Raw genomic sequence first — 24796 nt, 5'->3', positions numbered from 1 at the left:
GCTCTCATTGTCACATTGCTCTGGATTAGTTAGTGAGTCAGTGATTACTTAATTATTTTGAAAACTATAAATGATAAGAAACTCTTAAATATGGCTCAAAGTTTAAGGAGTTGGCTTAACAGAAAGCAGTAGAATGTTTTTTGTTGGGGTGAGCAGCCTGTGCTTCAGTTTGTGATTTATGGCCGGCCTGTAGCAGCATAATCGTTACCCCGATGGGTCTTGAAGACGTGCTCTGTTACAATCTGCTCTTTAGACATCGGGTGCTAGATGTGGTGACGGCCAGCAGCAGGCTCAAAGGAACACACACTCCTACACTGCATGCAAAGAAGGACAAAATTAAAGTAATATAAGGTGCACTAAAAACACTAAAGGGAAACTTCTAGAGGCAGTAGTTACAATAATGACATTTCAAACACAGTTTTTTTGAAAGTTGGACTGCACTCACCACTGCTATGAATGAAGTATGATGGATTTTTACAAAAACAGCTCACAAAAAAGCCAGATTTTAAAAATAATGTTCAAAATCCTTTGTTGTTCTTATTATTCTCCAGCTATTTCTGATTGTATTTTCCTTCAAGGTTCCATTCACTCTGGAAATCAAAATAATAGTTTGTAAAATGAAAACCCACTACTACCGTATTCAGTTGGGGATTGAATACATTAACATACAAAAAGCCATTTAGAAAAGCCTGTAACAAAATTAGCATGCAATCCATTCATGCTCTAGACTGCCTATCTTTTGAAAGAATCAATCTTCTATACTCTGTACTTTTGGATAATGCATTAGAATATGTTCGCCATGTTTAGTAACTTTGCATTTGCAGTGTTGTCATCTGCCATCATCTTCCAAAGATTGGGTTCTTTCCTCTATCTGTGTTTTAAAAAAAATCACACTACCCATTGACACTTTTCTGGAGGCTTGTAATTCCTTATACCTCCATCGCTGTCAACTCCGTCACCAGACCTGGTGCTTTGTCATTGTTCATTTTACTTTTTATTTCTTTGTTTTTCCCTTGTGTCTTTGGTTTATTTTTAGATACATATCAACATTATTTGTATTATTCTAAGCTATTCTGATCTTGCAATTTCAACCAGCTTCACTGAATAAGTACAGCACACCAGTCTTCCCGGTCTTCGCTCACTGGCTGCAGCAGGTAGAAGAGGAATACTCCCTCAGTTTGTGTATAAGTTCTCTTACAGTATTTGTTTTCCTATTCTGACAGGATATGATAATCCCAGTGCCTTCTTTATCGTTGGACCTCGTATTTTATACATGCACATTCTGAGTAGTACCACCTCATCCATGTGCATGTGCCAGTGTGTGTCTGTGTAAGCTTGTGTGTAATCATGATATGAAAAGCACAATAAAAGTAATCTGGCATCATTAAATTAATGAGCATTTTTTTAACAGTTTTTTGTTAATAAATCTAAGTCTACTGTCAACTTGACCCAATTCTCCTTATTACAAAGAACACATTGGCACGTAATATGACGTCACACCACCCCACGTGATCTCGAAAACTAACTCCTTAATAGTGTGACCCTGTTATATCATCAGTAAACTAGTGTTATTCTATTGTATCTTTGTCGCATATATTAGCAGAGTTAGTCACAGCGAAAACTTCACAACCTAATAATCATCTTCGAGGCCAAGAGCTGCGGTTCCGGCTAATTCCTGGTTTCACTCAAACATTTACAAGCAACCCTGAAGGCATCGCGTCGCCATGGCAACTCGTACACGCAGGCGCTACCAGAGGAGAAGACAGCCTGAGGGAAATCTAGCATAAACAAATATATATGTATAAAAACATAGTGGTAGATTTAATTTTATTGTAAAAATAAAAAATAAACTACAACAAAAGGACCGCAGCAATGGACCACCTTGAGGGCTTCGACAGTTTTTTGAAAAATGTGGACACAATAAGTAAGTAGTCAAGGTTAATACAATCTTAATTTTAGCCGTGAGGCAAATTGGATTAGTCGGAGAAAAAAACAACGAGTCACATGAACGAAAAAATGAATAAGTAGTTTGACAGTAAAATGAGAATTTCCGGGAAAAATAACTGCAAAACGTTAAGCGCTTTTAAATATGGTATTACCTTTTGGTGTTAAAAACTTGCGCACGGCGTGGAACAGTTAGATGCTAGTTAGCTTAAACAGTAGCCCTTCACGTTTTTAGTGCCACTCCAGCGACATTTATATGGGCGCAATTTTAGCGAGGGTTAGCTTGCCGAAAAACCCCTTTGCTGGAGTGAGGAACTTTTAAAATAATATTACCAGAAAACTAATAAAAATAAATAAATAAATAAATAAATTCCATTTTAAACAACTTTATTCTGTCTTTGTGGCCGGTAGTTAGGGGACCTCCGAACTAAAAGACCCCCCAGGGCCCCATACAAAGTTCAGTAAAAACAAGTATGTTTGAAACCTTCAATTTGAAGCGCAGTTGACACAGAAAACATGTGTAGGATTCTTAAATGTTTCAGTCTGGTTTTATGGCGCGTTAAATTAATTCTAGGTTACTTAAAGGTTATGACAACAGAGTGGCGACTGTCAGTGTTGATGACGTCATTGTTCTCAGGCGAGCTTGTGAGGGACCTCAGCTCCTCTGACCTCAGGCTTCAGCAGAGGGCGATGGAGAGAGCTGACTGCCACATTGCAGCCCTGACTGAGCCATGCAAGACAAAAGTCAACCACGCCAGCATCAACACAAACCCACCAGTTCACCCTGGCTTGGTAAAGACTTTTCCCTGCATCTTTCTCCATCTAACCCTCCCCCCTTCTTCCTTTCATGCCGAGGTTTGTTCTAGATTTAGTCAGAAATGAGTGAGTGTGTGGTTGTTTTACATATCTTTTGTGTTTTTAAAATGTTGGTTCTTCCTACAATATCCCTGACTATTTTTATTGTCTTCTTTTTACAGAATCTAAATCATGGAAGTCCAGGTAAGCCACCAATGGAGGAGTGACTTGCAAAAGCACAGAAATTGCAGAGTTAGCTGAGCAATAATAAGAATATAGCATCATAAGTCATCATCATGACTTAATACAGTCATGTACTAAGTTTAAATATAAAAGTCTGGCTCAAGTAAATGTGACCATTTTGCCATTGCTTTGAAATAGTTTTTGGATGAGTTGTAAAGGCTTTGAGGCAGTCCCCATCTACACATTTAATAACTTAGTTTCACTGTGGAAATAAATGTTTTTGTACTCATAATTGTCCGTGAACTATCAATTTCATGCTGATATCTATAATTAAAAATGATAATGAGGCCTTCCGTACACAGCAGGCTCCTTCTTTTCCTTTTTGCTGGTCCCTTTAGGGGTCGCCACAGCCAATCAACCTGCTCCATCTAACCCTATTCTCTTATCTGACACTACCTAACGTCATGTCCTCCTTCACTACATCCTTAAATATTCTCTGTGGGGCTCAGAACTGATTTCTGATGTAGTTCCACCTCCACCTTGTACTTTTCTGTCACACCGACAGCACATCTTACCACTGTCTCACAGCTCTAATACCTGTCCTGCACCAGTGTAACATACTTCTCTGTCACTCCAGACATCCTCATACAGCACCCTTATTCCTCTCTTGGCACCCTGTCATATGCTTTTTCTAGCTCTACAAAGGTACAATGCAGTTCTCTCTGACCTTCTCTGTACCTCTCTACCAGCATACTGACAGTGAATACTGTATCTGTAGTACTTATTCTAGGCATGAAACCATACTATTGCTCATAAAATGCTGACTTATCCTGTTAGTCTAGTTTCCACAACTATTTCCCAAAATATTGTGTGGCTCATCGATTTAAGTGCTCTATAGTTACCGCAATATTCACAATATCTCTGCCAGCACCATCACCCATCTCCATTTCTCATGTAATTGACATTCCAACATTACATGTGTATACTGCACGTAACATTATCAATAGCTAAAGCTTATTTTCTAGATGTATAAATGAAATAACTTTTGCTGTGTGTCATAAACTCACACTGTATGGTGTAGGGTAAAAAATGAATTGCTTCATTCATTAACAGCAGCTGTTGAACGAGAATGATAAATATTCTCTGTCCCTGACAGATTTTCATTTTTTTGGGGGGGGGGGGTCAGAGGCTTTTATGAAAATGATGGAGAAAGATGCTGAAGACAGGAGAAAATTGAAGATCTCAAAGCAGAAAAAGGCAACCGGTATGCTATTCTCTGTTCCCTTGAAGTAACATCAACTACTTTTTGTGAAATTCCCTAAATTTGCAGCATCTCCATGCAGAAAGAAATGACAATAACATATCTACTTCTCTACAATAGGGAAGATGGCAAATATGCTTTTTCATTAAGTTGTCGGTCAGGGGACCAGGTTGCTTCAACTGTTGTTTCTCCTTGTCCATATTTCATCCTTTCAAATGATGAACTGTTTGTGTTCTTTTAGCTCTCAAGGACAAAGGGAATAAGGCTTATGTGCAAGAAGACTATGAAACTGCCGTTAAGTATTATAGTGATGGCTTGGCAGAACTCAAAGATATGGAGGAATTATATACCAACCGAGCACAGGTACCGCTTTAAACCTAAATGATTAACCAAGTGGTTTTTAAAGAACTTGTACTCTCAGGCCATGATTGCAGCCTTTCATATGTGTCCATTACCATAATCACCCTGCCAAAAATGTGTTCTCATGACACACAAAAGTGTGTTTGATTTGTCTTTTATTTATTTGGGATGTCAGCTAAAACAATGCAAGTCTGCACCCAGAGTTCCTACCTGTGAAAGGAGTCACCTTTACCAACCGTGTTAAATTAAGACTGTCAGTCACTTTTACCTACCACCATAAATAGATCATGCCAGAACCAAACAATACCAGTGATCCCACCATAGTGTCCTAATTTATTTGTCATATAATCTCAGTGTTTAAACTCAGTGTTTTCAGTCTGGCAACGTCGTATGTGTAAAATATATATTGTTTTGTACGAAAGTTAATTTGGTGATGTGATAACCTTCCTACACTGACTTGGTTAGTGTTAAAGGAACATGATTAGGTTAGAATCTCATGATGTATTTGCGGAACCCAGAGACACAACACCATTAATTTCTGTGCGATTTTAATGCATGTTGTTGAAAACAATGTAAGACCAAAATAATCTGATACATGAAAAGACCAAGCCACATTGTTCCTACATTGTTCTGTACACCATTACCCAGAAGGTTTAATTATTTAATGTAGGGAACCTCATGAATCACTGACCCGCTTGTTACTCTAATGATCAGGGAATCATAAATAACAGACCTTCTTTTGGAAGATGCATTATAATAATCCTACTCTGAAGATTGCTTGTAGTTATTTTTTTCAGATTTGGAATCAGGAACATGTACCAGTCGAGAGATTCACACCTCCTCTGGCTCCTCTGAAACAATGCCGTGCTCCATGTTTAACTGTCTCAGAGTCGCTCTTCTGTATGCAAAAGTGGTGTTTGTCCCAAAAGTGTTGTTTTAGAGGTTGCATAGTGTAAGCGTTTTGCCCTTTTCCATCAAAGATGACACCAAACAGAATAATATTACAATATTAGATATATTACAGAATCATCAGGGTAACATCATTGCTCTTTTTGTGATCTAATTTTGAAAAACAAGTTCAGGTCTGGCACTCCTCATATGGGTATACTACTATTCACATCCACTTCCCATTAAACACCTGTCCTGTCACAGAAAATGTTGCAATGCTGCACTTTCCCTTGTCCTTTCTTGTCTGTCACTTACATTGTCTATTTTAAAGATCTCCATTTAGTTAAGATTTCGATGGATTACAAGATTATATCATCTATTCACTTAGATTACATACTGTATGATTATATACAAATGGCATAAGGTTTCCATTTTTTTTCTTCTTCACCTATCTAGAAGATTGCAATATCATTTATAAACATCCAATATCACTGTAACATTAATAACCCTAGTTTCTTATTTTGTGTTTGTGAGATAATAGTTTTTTTTAATGTTGTTTTTATTTATTTATTTGTTTAATGCTTATTTACCTTTTATTTTTAAAATGTTTAACTCTGCATAGGCTTACATCAAGCTGGGAAAGTTCATTGAGGCTATCAGCGACTGTGAATGGGCCCTGAAGGTGAGGCCTGGCTGAGCTGTAGGACATTTGCTGACAGATTTGTCATTCATTCTTTGTTACCTTTGGATCTTAAAATATTATATAAAACAGGTGGTTGGATGATTGACAATGTAATCTTCCCAGTAAAACAGTCTGACATCAGTCATAGGCCGTAGGTGATTGTTGTCACCAACATAAAATCATTGCCAGAAGAGAAGCAGCTAGAAAAGTGGACTGAAACACAGCATTCCGGAGTTCTGTACATAAGCACAATCCAGTTTGGTGTATTTTTGAGATGTTACTGTTGATGACATGTAAATATAATATTTACCAGGTATTTTGGATGACAAGTGAAAAATGTTGCATCATTATAACATATCCTAAACTTTTGGAGTGAAGTGGAACTCAGAGTGAATATTTGTTTTTAGCTTTGCAAGTGTGATGAATATAGACTCTTAAATCAACACTAGGTATATATACTGCTGATCATATGCTTTACAAAAAAACTCAACATAATAACTTTCTCCTCATCAGTGCAATGAGAAATGCGCAAAGGCCTATCTACACATGGGCAAAGCATGTATGGCTTTGAAGAAATATGATGATGTGAGTATAATTACAGCACATTATATCAAATCACACTACTTCTTTTTTTTCTACATTTTTTCGAACAAACATACACAAATAGTCATTTCAGCTACATACATATTCAAACACAAGGAGCTATCTGGTTAAAACAGCACCAGGTAGATTTTATCCTCATCAAGATTGAGATTTGTGCACTTTAAAAGTAATAATAGTGTTTTAACGACAAGATAGTTAATGAAATAAATCTGAGTCAAAAGGTTAAAAGTTTGTTGTAGTTGTTTTTCTGTGTGAGCCCAATTGAATGGCTCTCACATGCAACTGCTGGAGAATGAAACATTTCCTGTATTTGTGTGACTTCCCATGAATGAAGACCCCAACATGGGGTAGAATACTTATTCCAACATAATCCTGATAGCTGTGCTGTAAAGTGTGTTATGTAATGGGTAATGCAATGTCATGCAGTGACTTGTTTTGTTCAGAGTCATATTGATCTCCTTGGTTTCATGGGAGACCAGTAAACTGCTCTGTATGTTCTTCCCTTTTCAGTCCAGAAACTGCTTTGAAAAAATTGAGGAAATTGATCCTGGGAGAGGGAAGATTGTGAAAGGTAAAGAGATTTAGACTTTTAAGAGCCTTGCATATTCAACATTAGCTCGGTGCTTATTGTCTGAAATCAACACGCCCATAAATTATTTACAACTTTTCTAAGCAGAATTAAAAATTATATTAAAGCTCATTCAAAATATTGAACAATACTGCTCAACTTTCCTTTATTTTGTCATTGGTGTTATTCCCACAGACCCTTTACAGACGAGAAGCTTTAATTTTCTTGCCAGTGTAAACATACAGGAAAGAAAACTGTTTGATTACTGTTTACAAGTTTAGAAGAAAAATATTTGTTGAGTCAAGGACATTAATAGATATTCTGTGATTTGGTCAAAATACTGAGTTAGAATCTATCCTATATGTTGATTGCTTTTCATACACAATTTTATTTTCTTAAATGTCATGTGTAATGATGCTGCCCTTTAGAAGCTTACTGATGCAGCTTGTTGCATTACATTTGAAGTGGAAAACAGAACTGTGTATTTAACAGACTGATAACAGACCTGTTTGCATTGAAAGGGCAGAAACTGAAACAGATGTTAACACGATGACTTCTATTTCAGATCACAGTTGGATGTATTTTCTTTCATGTTCTTTGTTTTGTTATTGCAGAATACCTGACCAAGGTTGATTTCGAGGAGAAGAAAGAGAATCAAGAAATGAAAGCCCGACAAGATTTTGACGAGGGAGTTGGAACGACTAAAACAGTCCCACAGCTGCTGGAAAAGCTGTCAAGGCCCAGTCAGATGTCTGTCTACTACTGTGGAGGACTGGAGCTTCTGTCACAAGCAGTTACTGACTGTAAGTGTTCTTGTAGGAGATAGTTGGATCTCTCTCTAATGTCTTTCATCATTAACCTGCTTCACTGATTCACTTAGCTCTCGAACTGTGGGCATTTTTTCGATAGAAGAATCCAAATTACTCAACTTGAGAGTCAAGAAAGGTTGACGATATTTAGTAAAGTAAAGAGGTTCAGGATATATCAATATTAGTCTTATTCAACAGTGATGATAAACTGAATAAATCTGTCTCCATCAATCACCACACCAACAAAAATTCAATGTTGCTGTGGTGAGCTGTGAAGAAGATGCACAAAGGGGGTGTGTCCAAAAGCACTTTCCCCACTTTCAATCACCAGGTGGTCTGTCTAACTTGAAGGGTTTAAGAGCCCTTCAGAGGCCTAATTTTGTTCATTTTTTCAATCTGAGATACTATGGTTGCTGAATATATCCTGAGGTAAAAATGGCAGCTCTTAAATACCTGCTCCAGCCTGTGATCTGGAGCCAGTAAAGGCTGAAAAACACAGGTAGTGGATGACTCACCTAGTCTGCACGGGTTAAAACTACCATGATTTGGGCCATCTTCTCCTTATTTGCTGTTCATACATGGTATTTACCCCTCATTTGACGAGAAACCACAAATTCCAGACCCATTGTGCTCAAAAAATAATGGACAGTAATAACATAATCACTATGCTGGCATTTCTGGGATTGTGTAAAAATGGTAAATCATATATAATGACAAATAGAAAGAAATTACTGATAACTGCATTTGGTGAAATGGTATATAAATGGGAAGTTATAAGATGATGGAAAACAACATTAAGGTTTCTGATGCTGTCTTGAGTGAAAGTCCATGATCTATTCCTTTCAGGAGTCTATTCCACAACCTCAGGGACACTCTGCCCTGTCAGATTTCAAGAAAGTTAGTTCAAAATGGCTTTGTGGAATTATGACAGCCTTACCTGAAGTGCCCAGGATCGACAAGGGTTCTGGTTCATGTCAAGGGTTATTGAAGCTCAGTATATTTCACAGTAAGACTGTACTGTTGTCAGAATTTCTGGCCTCAAAACCAGATTAAGCAAGCTTGAATTAGAACAGCGAAAAAAGAGCTGACAAAGTTGTAGCCAACACATTCCGCACTGCAGTCTGTTGAGGTAAGTGGTTGTAAAACACAAACAAATCTGATTGAATCAGCAAATCTCTAACAAACCACATGTGGGTCTGGTTTGTAAAAGCAGAAAAACAATGTAGGCAAAGAAATGCATTTATGGTCTTTGTTCTGTTAATGGACGAAAGTAGCAATCTAGACCGACAAGATATTTTTGCTGGTTTTCAATTGAAGTTTAATTAGCAACCAACGTGGTGATTTGAAACTTGAAGGTAATGCTTTATCAAGGAGGTTCCTTGCTTTTATTTGTTGTTAATATTTTCTTAAAGTTCATACATATATATACACATACATATATATTTTCACAGTTGAATGAATCAAATTAAGGAGGCACAGGCTGCTCTATTGCTCCTTTCAGCTGTCAGTTGTCAGCTGTGCTGACAACCCATGGTGTTGGAATAACTTAGTAAATGTCTACGATACTATTTTATACCACAGGGAAATTCGACGATGAATTATTATTTAAAAATTGTGATCATATGCTAAACAATATTCTTCAATCAACAAAGCACCCTCTATAGATGTTAGAAAATGGCTAACATTTGTCCTCCAGTGTCTTATTTTCTCTCAACTTAAATTAATAAAATGGCCAAAGCAATTCAGCAGGAAAAGGCAAAACATACACAACTCACAACTGAGTAGACTGGTACTACTGGCTCTGTACTCATGTAGCACCACAACAGGCCTCTTTTCTTAGTCTGTATAATTCAATTCAGTTTTTATGCATGTGTTATTTCCCTAAAAACTGCTAGGCCACTGAGGAATGCTATGTATTCTCATATGTTTGTACACTTCTTCACTCCTTGTACCTCTACGATTTTTCTCCACCAGGTACTGACCAAACACTTTTCAGACTGAACAATGGGTTTAGTATCATCAGTGATAATGACATGATGAGGAGGTAAGGGGACCCGGGGGAGTTGTAGCTGTCAGCCCTAAGTTAGTCCAAGAAAGATGAACCCAAAGACACAGAGAGAAAGACACCGACAGCCTTAACTTGAGTGATCATCTGCTGCCCTCTTACTTTCACTCACTCTGGTTATTTTTGTCAGCGCCCAAAGAGGAATATTATCATTGAAATGTACAAAGGCCCTGAGTTGTGGGCCAGAAAGAGGCAGGATGTTGTACAAGATACCCATAATGTCTCCCTTTTGTTAAATCAGTCTGGATCTTATGAATTCCTTCCGTTCTCTCTCCCAGTTGTCGGAGTTGTTTGTATCTAAAATGAAACAGAGTGTCTGCAAGTGCAGAGGGATGCCTATGGTTCATGTTCTCCTGGCACTGCTGCATTGTAGAGACTTCAAATTTTTATGAGGGCTTTGGTCCCTAAACATGGGCTTTTCTGCATGCTGAAGACTTTAGTATCCAACTGAATTCATAGTCTGCAATCAGTCTTTCATCCTTTTATCCTATATCATTTTAAGCAACGATGTAAATAATTCTGTTTTCTTTCTATCCTTTTTTTTCTTACATATTTTATTCAATAAAATAGATTCTCTGTAAATCAGTGATTTTATTCACTAGTACATGTTTTTTCAGTTGTTTGTTGCAGGAAACAAAAGATCCACGCAGCCAGGAATTATGTACATCTGTTCTAAAGTTATGGAGGGTAATTTGTTGTGGCAACGGTACGTAGAATCATATTTCACCGTCTATGTTGCCCAGTTTACTTGTGCTGTTATTCACAAGGTTATTAGATAAATGTGACAAAAAACTCTGACTCTAACAGTCCAACAAATACTCCAGATAATGTTGTCATGCACACTTAACTTCCTGGTAACACAATAGTCGACTGCATACCGTTACCTCATGTGCATACCATCTTTTTTCCCCTTTTAGATGAAAACCAGAGGATATTGATAACATGTCCAGTGTCCAGACAGTCTATTGTTAACTTGGTATCATCAGAGCATGTTGCGGTGCGGAGAGAATGCCAAGCAATACTGCGTCTTTACAGTCAGTCACCACATGGGAGACGTTTAGCCGTTGACAACTTGGATGTTCACATGTAAGCTACAGAATTTGTTTCATACAGCTGAAAATAACAGTAGCATAACTGGTTTAAAACTTGTTTCCGAAAGGCACATGAGTAATACACATGACAAATAAATACTTTCAAGTATAATTGAATATTTCAATCACATTCATTGCAAATGTTTGCTTTTGTATGATCTTTTTCTGTTTGGTTTCTCCCCTTTTATTTTGATCTGCACTTGAGTTGGATCTAAAGGTTAATGAAGAACCTCATGGTGTGCATTTCAAGGCCGACACAATGGGAGAACACGGCGGTCAGCCTTCTGGAGGATTTTGCTGCAGAAAAAAAGTAAAATTGTTTTAAATTCCCTCCCCCTAAAATAAATATTCCACAAGCCTATTTTCAATGTCAGTCTTTGATATACAGGGCAGTGTATTATCCCCTCAACTTTTCATATCAATACTTATTTTAGCTCTTTAAATTCCATGCCTGTCTGAAGAGGTCCTCTGAGAGATGATAAATCAAAATGTGATATCTTGAGTGTTACTGCCAGTTGAAGAGCAAAACAAAACAAAAAAGTGCCAACCTGTTTTCCTTGTGAAATTAGACATGAAAAGATAACTCAGTCTTTTAGAACACAGCCGGAAAGAATTTGAGCGACAACCAATGAATGCGTGATCGATCCTGCTTTTCTGGTGCTCAAAGAACTTATTCAAAAAACAATCTGTTGTATTCTTCAGCCCAGCTGGACCACTTTTGAACATCAAATATTTTTTTTCAATCTCAAGTCGTGAATCGCCAGATTCTAAAATGACTTTTAGTGTTGCGAATGTCCCACAAGAAAATCTTCACAAAAAGACACTCTTACAGGCATGCATGTGAATAATGCTACATAAATATTCAATAAATATGTGTAAAGCATGCTAAATCGATATTTTGACCAAATTCTCAAAATAAATTTGTACATAGAAGTCAGGGCTATCATGCCTTTTTCAGAGTTGAAGGCGGATGAGTTATAGTCCTCAGAGACGTTACACCACATTTTTTCACTGAATGAAGTTGCAGAGATTCCTCTATTGTTCTGACATTAAGTGCTGTTGTTTGGAAGTGCTGTTTCATGCATTCATTTGTTTTTCTGAAGAAACATATTGTCTTTTGTAATTCCCTTCAAAGCCTTCTTTCATGTTTGTACTTGACGTTGTTATTTTGCTTTCTTACCTCATGCTGTACTGTGATTTAATTGTGTTTTGGTTTAAAGCAAATGTCATCACTACTACGGTGTATCGAATTTGATTTAATAGTATAATTCCAGCTAAACACTAAAACATCTTCCTGCTGTAATCAGAAAAGACTACAGGTAGTAGTTTAAAATTTATGCTGGTCTGCTATATTGGATGTGTTTATTTCTTGCAGATTTGCCATTCAGCTCAGGGATTTACTGACAGACTCTTTCATTGTGCCATTCACAACAACACTGGTAAGTCATGATGATGACAATCTTTCATGTAAACACTTTACCTATATTTGTGTTAATGTCATGGAAATATGAATCACAGTTTATTTCATTTTAGAGAAATATCAGCAAGTCCAATCGGCATGTTATTCCATCGTTAGTATCGGTTGTTGGCCGCCTGAGTCAAGATGACGTCAACCGTGCCAGTCTTGCTCATGCTCCAGAATGTTGGGAGGCCTTCCTGGTTGCCATTGTTAGTATCTTCACAAATTTGAACTTAAGATACGATAACTATGAACCTGATAGAATTTATATCTGCCTATCTGTTCTTGTAGAAGCAGTGCAGTATGTGTGATTACAGAGAGATAACCTATTCCTTGCTTGGACTGATAATAAACATATCAGCTATCACATCTTCTGTTATCCAGGTAAGACATGTCAGAGCCACATTAATTCTGTTAATGAAAAATTTAGAACTATCTCTTGTTATACTGAAACAGTCACCCTCAACAGGAGTGGCATAGAAATAATTGTAAATGTGTGCCAAGTCAGTTTAGAAGACCGTATTTTAGTAGGAGTCTTATATGAGACTAAGAATGAAGAAGGGATTAATGTGAACATCATAGGGTATCTATCAAGTGACCTATCAAGATGCAAATCTATGGTTTTGTCTAATTGATTTACTTTATTACTTTCAGAATTTATGCACAATTACAGAAAACTAAGAGCAAGATCATATCCTACCGGTGCAATTGATGAATAATCAACAAATAAAAAAATGACAAGTAATTGTGTAATTACTCAACCACTATGAGATTAAATTTTATTAAAATATTTATACACCTCTTCTAACCCAATCAAAAGAACTAAGATCAATATATCATTACATTGCGCTTGTTTGTTCGCCGTTTATTTAGAAAGTTGTGAAAAATATTGGACATTTCTCTTTTTTTTTTGTTAGGAATATGCTCTCTCCCTCAGTCAGTGCTGCCTGGATCTGCTGAAGAATAATGATAGAGACATAATAACTGTGAGTAATTCATTTCTGGCACTTTTTACAATTCAGCCTGAAAAGTGGCCCATGAAAAGAGCTAGAAATTTGCCATAAAGGGAAGACAACAGTATCATGACCCCAGGAGTTTTTAAAATTTTGTCTTTGTTGCTCTGACACACAATGGTTTTAATGATGCTTCTAGTTTCAGAGAGTCTGTGATATTGGAAAAAAAACTTTTTTATTTCTCCCAAGTTGAATGAATCTTATAAAGAAAGAGCCATCCATGCGGGTAACTCGACCAAGCTAAAAGTCACAAATCTTGGGTAAAAGGCCTTTTCCTAGGTCTTATGAGCTCCCTAGCAATATGCCCCCAAGAAGTAGATAACTGCTGGAGACAAAGTTTTTCAGATCCCATATACATGTTTTTAATGGAAAAAAAAACAACTCTTTCAGTAGCTTCACTCTGCCTATGATATTCTCTTAGCATCCTAAAGTCCCACCCCACGTCCCTCCTCTGTATTTTAGTGCTCACTCACTAGCTGTCTTGCGAGGAGGGATTTCTTTCTACCTATCGCCTGTTGTCAGCATTTCCTGTTTATTTTCCCAATATTTCTCACTGGCCGTTATGTTCCATTTGTATTGTTCCCTTTGTATTTACTAACTTTAGAGCTGTGTTTTTTTTTTTTTTTTTGCTTGGCAGAAAAGTGTGAGCACATGCAATTTTAAAGATCTTTCAAAAGAATTTTAATATTTAGATGAACTGGTTTCACTCTTTTTGCTAACTGATGATACTCACAGTTAGGATTATGCATCTCTTCTTCTACCTCCAGTTATGTTGCAAAATCCTTGTCTGACAGGGATTTTGTGTAGGACAATCTAAGAATGATAAAAATCATTCTTTTTTTGTTCATAGACACATCTCCTTGTACCACTGTACCTCTCTTTGGTTTTGTATATGGATAGAATATTGACTGCATATCTAAGATAGAGTACGTCCTCTGCGGGGCCAATGCATGATCATGAGCATATTGGATGGAAAAAGTCTGAATAGCTAATGGAAACAATGCATATATAAACATTTATGAGTTTCCTTTCTTTGAGAAAGACTTTCTGACACAGGCGCATGCACACACACACACACACACACACACACACATACACACACACGTCTCTCGCTCTCTCTCTTTGTAGATCTACATATCCCATATAAATATAAATAAAAACAATATATATATATATATATATATATATATATATGTATATATATATATATATATATATATATATATATATATATATATATATATATACACACACAAAACACTATCAATGTATGTTTGACTTTATTTCTTGTCCTGAGTGCTACACAAACAGTTTTACATGACAGTCACCAATGATGATTCTTTCCTATCATATCAATCTACAGTATGTTGCTAACAATCCATTCTCTTTTGGTCATTTATAGTATTTCTTGACTCTTCTTCTCTTGTTCTTGTACTGTGTGTATGTCAAACTCTGGATCGGGTTCCTTTCCAAACACCTGAGACTGTTGTTAATGTTAATGCCACTACTATTAATGTGTTGATGTTGTAGCTGTCGTAGTAATTTTTCCAGGGATAATAATAATCCATTATTACGTACTTAAAATTGCATTTGGCCATGTACTTTTACCCCCTTCACTCTTTCTTTCTTTCTTTCTTTCCCTTTGGTTTCTGTCCCTTAACTTCTAGTTCAGGTCAAGGTAGAGACTGATTCTGTTCAGGATTTTTCCTCAAAGCTGTTGCAAATATCTGCTCTTTGGGTCATTATTAGGACTAATAAAAATTTGACATCATGGAATAAATAAAACAGCAGAGAATATATTAGGATTGAGTGCAGAAGACTGGCTTCGGGTGAGATCGGTCCCATTTGTTTTTTTATTTTCTGCTTGTTTGTGAGCTTCAAATTGCCTGCAAAATCTGTTTTTTTTCAGGTTCTATTTTACCTGCAGCTCTTGAGGAGATTATATTGTTCCTGCATTCCTGCTTTAAAAATGTTTAATTTCTGTTTTGTTTTGCCAAAAAGTATATATTACCAGCTGCTGTCACACGAATAAACTTTTTTATTTGCTTCACTTTCTCTGTCTTTAAATTACGCTCTCTGTTTGTTTTCTGTTTCGGTAAATAGGAAGAAGTAATCAAATTTAACTTGCACAAATGAGACAAGTAATATAGAGCTGCATGGGCTAAAGATAGGTTTAAACAGACAAACTGATTATACTCAAACTGATTTTTTATTTGAATATTTCTCTTGGATAGTCCTTATAACAAGTAATTAGTGCATCTATTATTCTTATTTAGTTATATATTATTATGCCATTTTATTTTTTTAACCTGCTACAACCTCATATAACATATTAGTGCTGATAATAGTGTAATAAAGCACACTTGACAAATGGGAAAATGTAAAGAAGCTTGTTCTATCTTTTCATTATTATGGTTTGGAAAGGATTACTTTACAGTGCTATACTTGGTATTCATTGGGAGTAAAACCAGTGTTTTCTTTTCCTGTCAAAGTTTTCCTCATCACATTTTTTTCTCACATTCTTTCTTTCACAGAAATCATTCCTTGATCCATTTGATCATATTTGATTGCTCAATATTTTCCTGTCCATAGTTTCTTTCCTTCTGCGCTGATCATTCGAATATACGTCTTATTCCTCCAGAGAGCCACAGGCGTGTTAAGCAACGTCCTTGCTCAGTCTGCTGAGGCCACTGACTACACTATACAAGGACGTGTGGTACAGACCATGCACCAGCTGCTTAAGGTACGTAGCAATCAAGTTTCAGTCATTAGTACGATACCTTGTATCATAATTGTGCTTTGAGTCAATATTTCATTTCATATTTAATGAATCGTCAAGATTTGTAAAACAATACATTTTCCAAAATGTATGTGCCTTTTGTAACATAGCATTAATGTGAAGGAGGTTTTTGTCATTGTTTCTGGAGGCCAGCATAGGACTAGTTATTTGAGTCATTTTACATTACATTGCATTTGGCAGACGCTTTTATCCAAAGCGACTTATAATAGAGGACATAGGGACTGCAAATACACTTGCAAATACACGATTTTGACTGTGACAAATTCGTTTCTCACTATATAGCGCAGATATTCCTTTAAGACCTTGACAAAAAAGGGTACTCAGTAAATCTCAGTACAGATCTGTATTTTCTTGTAATTTTTTGGCCTCCTACAACCATAAAGTGAGTGACTCTTAATATTTCCCTTCCAGGGAACTGACCAGGCAACCATTAAGTATGCCCTCAAGACTTTAACACTGTGCACAGCTGCCAGTCACTTGGCCAGGGAGGAGCTGGTGATGTGTGATAATAGTAAGAAATGATTGACTCTTTTTTCTTTATATGGGTCCTCATTATATTATTGAATCTTTTTGAAGCTGGATGTTGTATTTTAATGTACCTCTTTATCTTCATACTGCTATCCAGATCCATTATGAACTATCAAATACAAGAATTTATCATATTTCCTGTTAATATGATCAATTCCTTTTTGTCTGTGTTTGCCATGAAGCACTCATACCGCTATCCAGATCCATTATGAACTATCAAATACAAGAATTGATCATATTTCCTGTTAATATGATCAATTCCTTTTTGTCTGTGTTTGCTATGAAGCACACATTCCTATTTGACAAAATTGGTACAATAAACTCAGTAAGATAAGATATGATAAGACAAGAAATACTTAATTGATCCCCATAGGGGAAATTCCTTTGTCACAGTAATTATAATGTCAAAAATAAATATGAATATAATTATAAAAAGACAGAAGATAGCAAGACATCCACAAATAAATAGACAGCAACAACATCAGGGACAACATCATGGAACAGTAAGGGTGAAAAATAGACAACCAGAAGTAAATGACAATATGAATAGACTGACAATAGGAATGACAAGAATACGAACAAGGATAAGAAAGACAGCAGAGTTGGGGCACGACATGTGAATGGGTGACGTAGTGAATAGGATGAGGTGGTGAGGTTGTGGTAGCACAGATGCACCTCAGGCCGGTCAGATTTGTGTGCCATCCAGACTGCTGTTATACAGTCTGATGGCTGTAGGCACAAAGTAGCGTCTGAAGTGCTCACTTGTGCACCGGGGTGGAATAAACCGCTGGCTGACGGAGCTGCCCGTCAGCCACAGCTCATCGTGCAAGGGGGGGCGGGTGAAGGATTGTCCAGGATAGCTCCAGTTTGCCCCCCAGCCTCCCCACTGCCACCAATTGAAGATGTTCCAGTTTCAGTCCCACCACCGAGCAGCTCTCCTCACTATCTTGTTGAGCCTGTTGACCTCACCAGTCCTACCGGCACACTATTTGGAATGAGTGAGCTGGCTACCGTAGACTGGCGGAAGGTCTTGAGGAGCCCGCTACACACACCAAATGCCCTCAGTCTCCTCAGTACAGGTGGTCCTCACTTAACGACGGGATTACGTCCCAAGGGGTCTGTTTTTAAGCAATTTCGTTAAGCGAAACCGTTGCTACCGTTTTAATGTACAATATTTGCATACATATCGGGCATTTGTACTGTGCTATTTTACCTCTCCTTTTCCTATAATGTTTATATTTGCATGAATATAGGCCAATTATAAGTGCGGGTAAGCGCATACAATACGTACTCACTCCCAACACTGCTGCCAGTGCATTCTGCTCACATTTTAAGAGTATTGCAAAGCCTGTCGTAACTCAGGGTCGTCATTAACCGAGTAAGTCGTCAAGTGAGGACCGCCTGTAATATACATTCACTGGGAATCTACTCAAGGTCATCCTTTTGTGGCAAGATCAGTGAAAGCATCATCTTTGTCCTGCAAACTGGAAATATCTTATCTATGTAACACTATCATGTTACTGTGCGTCTTCTGAAGGGGGTTCTTTTTTTTCATAAAGAATGTGATGTGATTCACCTCCAGGGATCAATAGATCATTCTAAATCCAGGGAATGTATGGCCTCAGAATTACCTGTTGAATTTCATATCATGATGTGTGTGTGTGTGTGTGTGTGTGTGTGTGTGTGTGTGTGTGTGTGTGTGTGTGTTCACTTGCTTTTCATTGTCATACACAGAGTTGTTCATTTTATGTAAATTGCTGGGATCCAGCCATGATGAGACGGTGGTGGGAAATGCAGCCCTTTGTGTGTCCCACTGTCTGGAACTAAATGGTCTTGCCAGTAACCTGCTTGGCACAGACATTGTACTCCTGCTGCTGCGCCACGCTGCAAGTGACGCAAAGAAGACGGCTGTGCAGCAAAACGCGGCAATCGCCCTGGGGAAACTGTGTCGACTGGAGAAGAGGTGACCTCTCACCTCAATCAATACACTACAAAATGTTTATTACATGCTAGAAACTTGCTTGAAGGCATAATCATAGATGGGGCAAAATGACAGATTGTCAAGGAACTAATGTGATGTAATGGCTGTTGGAAAGTAGTTGTGCAGTTTAAATGATGAAGCAAAATGCTTGTCCATACTATTAGTCAAGTCAACGTGATCCATCCGAAAGTGTAACAAACATTACAAAGAGGGAACAAGATTTCATTGAACGAACTCCAAAGGTGCAGTTAAATAAACTGAAAACACACACAGAACCACAAGCATCCACACACACACCCTACCACTAACATGAACACGGACATCAACAATAAATAGATATAAGATACACATGCAGACAGACATAGGAGACACATGTTTCAACAAGAAAGAAATCTGAGGAAGCCTATTTTCCTATTCTACGTATGACAGTTCTATCAGCGTTTGCCAGACGGTAGGAGAGGGAACATTTTGTGTGCTGGGCGGTTGGTGTCCTTGATTATGTTGATGGATGGCTCTATTGTAGCAGTAGGATGTGTAAATGGTAATCTTTTCTGCGGTCCTCTCCACCCTCTGTAAGGTCTTCTTGTCCCTGGTTGAGTAGCCCCCGTACAAGACAGAGAGGCTGCCGGTGAGGATGCTCTCAATAGCACCCCTGTAGAAGGTGGCGAGTGCAGAATGTGGGAGATCACATCTTCTCAACCTGCGGAGGAAATGGGGGCGTGTCTGTGCTTTCTTGACCAAGGAGATGTTTTTTTTTGTCCATGTGAGGTCATCTGTGAGCTGCACCCCCAGGAACTTGGTACTTTTTACAGACTCCACAGCACTGCCATTGATGAAGACTGGGCCGTGTTCCCCGCGTTTCTTTCTGAAGTCTACAATTATTTCTTTGGTTTTGCTAACGTTGAGTTGCAGGTGGTTTGTGCCACACCACTTTATGAGTTAGTGTACTTCCTCTCTGTAAGCTCATCATCTCTAATAAGGCCCACCGCTGTTGTGTCATCATCAAACCTGATGATGTTGTTCATTGTGAAGCTGGCACAAGTCATGCGTCATCAGTGTGAACAGCAGTGGGCTCAGCACACATCCCTGAGATGACACCCAGGTGTCAGTGAGAAAGTCTAACATCCAGTTGCATAATGAAGTGCCGATGCCTGCTGCACGTAGCTTGTTGACCAGGTGTTGGGGGATAACTGTTGAAGGGGGAGCTGAAGTCAATGGATAGCATCCGCACATGACTGTATTTATTTTCTAGATGAGCCAGGCATAGGTGGAGTGCTGCTGCTATGGCATCATCAGTGGAGCGCTTGGGGCGATATATAAACTGTAATGGGCCAAGTGTAGTGGGGAGTCTAGATGTTATGTGGGTCTTGACCAGCCTTTCAAAGCACTTCATCATAATGGGAGTGAGTGCTATGGGTCTGTAGTCATTCAGTGATGGGGCTTGGGATTTCTTGGGTAGTGGTGTGAAAACATGATGGTATGATGGCTTGGCTCAGAGAGATATTGAAGATGTCTACGAGGACATCTGTAAGTGAATCAGTCTCTAAGAACATGCCTGGGTATATTGTCTGGGCCTGCGGCTTTCCTGGGATTCACCTTGAGTAGGGTCCTCCGCATATCCGCTGGGCCTCGCTGGAGTATTGTATCGTCTGAGTCGCAAGGGGCTTTTGTTAGTGTGGTGGTGGTGTTTTTCGTCAAACTGGCTGAAGAAGGTGTTAAGTGAGTTGAGGAAGTCTGTTGTCCTCCCATGGCGGGGGTGTTGGCCTGTAGTTTGTGACTGATAGGATGCCTTGCCACAGGCGTCTGGGGTCTTTAGCATCCTTGAAGGGGGAGTGGATTTTCTGTCCACTGTTTAGCTGCTCTCAAAACAGCTAATCAGCCAGGGCAAACCTGGCTGATCTGAGGGCAACTTTGTCCCTGGACTTGAAAGCAGTGTTATCAGGAGCTCAAGTACCTCCCTGATGAGCATGGGTTTGTTGTTTGCTCTTGTGGTGATGTTTTTGATTATTAGCATCATCCATGTATTTGGATATATATCCAGTCACAGACTCAGTATATTCAGTTAGGTTGATGTGCTGCTTGGTGGTGGCAGCCTGCCTAAAAAAACAGACCAGTCTGTACAGTCAAAGCAGTTCTGGAGCGCTAGCAGCTCCCTCCGGCCATGCTCTGATCTGTTTCACGGCCAACTTGCTTCTGGTTCATAGTGGTCAATAGGCTGGAATTAGTATAACATAGAGATGGTCTGCGCTCCCGAGGTGGGGGTGGGGGACAGCTCTGAATGCCTGCTCGATGTTTGTGTGTTCTCTCCCCTGATCGCAAAGTTCACGTTTTCTTAACTCTATAATGTATTTAGTATTAAGAAAGGAAATTGTTGGGACAAAAAAACTACAGCTGAATTAACAAGCCCACATACATCATTGGTAATTAAATATTGATCGCACAACTTTTAATGCTAATGTAGTTAGTGTTTCATGTCACTGCGAATAAAGTGCATGGGAGGTCCCATACAAGGAGGCTCAATTGAGAACTCTGCACAATTTCTCCCCATTCATTTTTTTTAATGGATCACAATTTGGTATGGAAGTGTTAGCTGTGTCAGTCCACATTTTTTGTACCCGCAATAGATACAAATGAGATCCCTGCGCGATTAAAAAAAAAAAAAAAAAAAATCAATACAAAAACAATCGGGTAAGCCTTAAAAGTCTCTCCCCTCTCAGACAAGTATTATTCTTTTAGGACTCACTTTTTTCAGTAAATACATCTTCCCTAACTTCATGTTCCAACTTAGTTGCATCAGTTTGTTTTTCAGTTAGAATAACACACATCCTTTCAAAACATTGTATTGTTACAATAACAATATTGCAACATGCAGGACGGTGTACTATTCTCATACAGGCGAGCTCACATTCTGTGTTTATAAGGTAATGTTGTGGTATCTGCTCAGCAACAATAAATCTCTTTTTTTTTTTTTTACTTATGAATACTTAACCTTCTCCAGGCAGATGTTGCAGATTTGCGACAGCTAAATGCTACTTAGCTAATTACGCCACAACTTAATTTGAGCCTGAGAGGGTTAAGTTGCTCCACCAGGTTTGAGAGCTCTGCGGGGGGGAGTATTGAGAAAGTGTTTACAAACTAAAAGCAGGAGTTGAATTATATCCATCAATCTGATGCAAATGCATTTCTTCCTAAAAGCATTTTCCTTGCTTTTACAGACACGTGAACAGACTTCGGGAACTGCATGGCTTTGAGATCCTTCACTCCTGTATGAAGTTTATTAAATGAAGACATGACAAGATTTCAAGCAACAACATCAGGATTCTGGGGAATTCTCCTATTTGTCGCGACTACCTAATAATTGTAATTGCTAGAAGATACAGCCATGCCGGTGCAAGCACAAGGAGTTGACACAAATGGGCTATTAATCAAAACAAAGCATACCAAATCTGTAAAAAGAGACAACATGAAAATAGCTGTATTATCACAGACAAGCACTAAAAACACAATCCCCTCACAAATGACACCCTTTTACACAAATCTACATGATTGAAAGGCAACAATGTGCCATTTTGTCATGGCAGTCAGAGTCCATTACGTCTTATCATTTGACGGCAACTAAGAAAAACGATTCTGTTATAAGTATCCCGAAAGCCCTGAAATCGCAGGTTACGAAGGACAGCCCTCACTGGATGCGTTTGCCATATTTCTGCCATATGAACATGTCTGGCCCTTAGCAGGCAGTGTGCACTATTTCCACCCTGTGGACCCTCTTCTTTTGTGATGTTAGGAGTGAAATGGCTTGCAGTGAGACTGTTGAAGGAGTGTGAAGGAAAGGCATCTATACAGGGGATCATGCCTGTGTTGCAGAAGGACCCTGGAGATGAGTGAGTGACTAGTATGCGGAGCGCGCTGGTATACCATAAATACAGTGGGGGTCGCTTGAGGGAAGCCGGTGGGCGTGAACGGTGTGGGGCTGTGAGGCTGCAGAGCTGTTACTATGTGTGTCAGTCTGTGTTCTTGCTGCCATGTGTTGTAGTGATTAGCCTGTGTGTTCTTCCCCCACTGGAACAGGTTCACCAGGGGTTTCAGCTGCAAGTCAGTAATGTTGACACAACTAAATAGGTGATTATTTGGACAACTAAAGGTAACGAGAATTTTTTGTTGATCTTCCCAGCCAGGGTGATCACAATTCAACCAGAACTTAGGGCTACACCAATTGAAATGTCTTGTTATGATAAAAATATAACTTTGAAGTGAATTTAATAAGACTAACTTGTCTCGAGTAATTGTAAATCCTATTGACCGACAGGAGATTGCTTTGCTTTTTCACTTTCCATCACTGTCTTTCTCAAAGGATTTATTTTTGCGCAAGTTGTGTCTTTTCTTTGCTATCTGTAAGGGTTCGGTTTTTAGTAAACAGTTGTGATTGTTAACCACAGCTACAGAAACGTCTCATCGAAAAAAAAAAAAACAGTTCACCGGAGGGGTGACAATATAATTAGGCTTTTTACCTTCTTTATCTTTGTTAATTTTTTTGCTCGGTGTCATTATATTACCTAACACAACAGGGTTTTGTTATCAACCAGCTCATTATCTGATTTGATAAATCACATAAAGAAATCTAAAATCCCTCTTCAGTTAATTAGAAAAAAACATTTCGTATCTCATTATTCCCAGCCAAATATTAACGAGGCTCCTTGGGGATTAGATTGTATAAATAGTACTCTGAATGTAATTAAGTCATCAAATGCGTCATCAGTTATCACAGTATTACTGCCTGTGAAAGCTGGAAACTTTGAAAAAAATGAATAAACGTGTGAATGACAGTGAATGGTCGTATGTCTCTTTATGACGTTGCATTTCTCAGAAACTAACAGCTCGTAGTGTTGCATGGAAAGTGCAATTTCTGTCTTTATCGGCACAGAAAAAAAAAAAACTTCTCTTCAGTGCCGTAATTATCACCTTGGTTATTTTTGCAAGCAGTGAACATCTTTGCTTCAACCTTCAAAAAGTCTCACAATTCATCTCGCCTCACTCCTGTGACAAAAGTCACCCCCAACGCCTCCTCCATGTAAAAACAGAGGTGACTGTCATTGCATTTCTTGAGTTTCGAAATAGGGATGATTTCTTGTATCGCTTAGGTTCGGAGCCTGTCAACAAAGCTTCAGCTGCAGTTGAAACCTCCCAGCTGCTTTACACAAAAATACAAAGAATAGAGTACAACACAAAGCAATTGAAGAGAGTAGATTTGATGTTTTACTCTGGTGGGTATGAAATCGGTGAGAAAAAGCAAAGTCAACAATTGTTGCAAATAAGTCAATTTCCCTCTCTGTTGCTCGTCATCTTGCAATTTGGGGGTGGGGAAAAGAAATAAAGGCATAATGGGACAAAAGACTTTGTAGAAACTTCAGTCTTTAGAGGTTCTCAGGAGGTTTAGGGGCTCAGAGGCTCGATGTGTCTGTATTGAGGACGGGAGCTATCGATCAGAATACTGTCAGCTTTGCTCGTCCTTCCTGAAAAGACTTAATTCGGGGGCTCTGGGGGCATTTCAACTATTTTACTCCCCGGCAAGACAATCCCGGAGAGTTTATTCTTAAATGCGGTTTAAGTAACCATGTATAGCATGAAGGTCAAAAACTAAAGAAGTCAACAATGTGTTTATATTTGACCAGCAGTGCTCTGACAAATGACTTTCCTCCTGGTTCTCATGTTCATCTCAGTGATGTGATGAATCTACTTTGTTAGGCAAAAATGATGCTTTGTGAA

General features: G+C 38.4%; 1 protein-coding gene across 2 annotated transcripts; it reads left to right on the top strand.

The window, feature by feature from the left end:
- Positions 1–1862: 1862 nt before the first annotated feature.
- Positions 1863–23748, top strand: ttc12 (tetratricopeptide repeat domain 12). Of its 2 annotated transcripts, none has more exons than XM_086164604.1 (20): positions 1863–1924; positions 2582–2721; positions 4051–4186; positions 4425–4546; positions 6054–6113; positions 6627–6698; positions 7227–7287; positions 7899–8087; positions 10068–10137; positions 10776–10864; positions 11076–11244; positions 11467–11559; positions 12625–12688; positions 12783–12917; positions 13000–13092; positions 13626–13694; positions 16363–16464; positions 16933–17032; positions 18784–19012; positions 22246–23748. In XM_086164604.1, exons 1-20 carry the CDS (start codon positions 1873–1875, stop codon positions 22313–22315), a joined length of 2115 nt encoding a protein of 704 aa, XP_086020730.1. In that variant the 5' UTR covers positions 1863–1872; the 3' UTR covers positions 22316–23748. The 2 variants fall into 2 exon arrangements, with proteins under 2 accessions (XP_086020730.1, XP_086020729.1); XM_086164603.1 differs by having other exon boundaries at positions 2582–2799; positions 4111–4186.
- Positions 23749–24796: the final 1048 nt, after the last annotated feature.

The sequence above is a fragment of the Fistularia commersonii genome, chromosome 18 (genome assembly GCF_037954325.1).
Source record: "Fistularia commersonii isolate RoL2024-O1a breed Wild chromosome 18, RoL_Fcom_v1.0, whole genome shotgun sequence".
NCBI lineage: Eukaryota > Metazoa > Chordata > Actinopteri > Syngnathiformes > Fistulariidae > Fistularia > Fistularia commersonii.
Note: the sequence above shows the minus strand (reverse complement) of the source record. Positions and strands in the feature narration are given on the sequence as shown.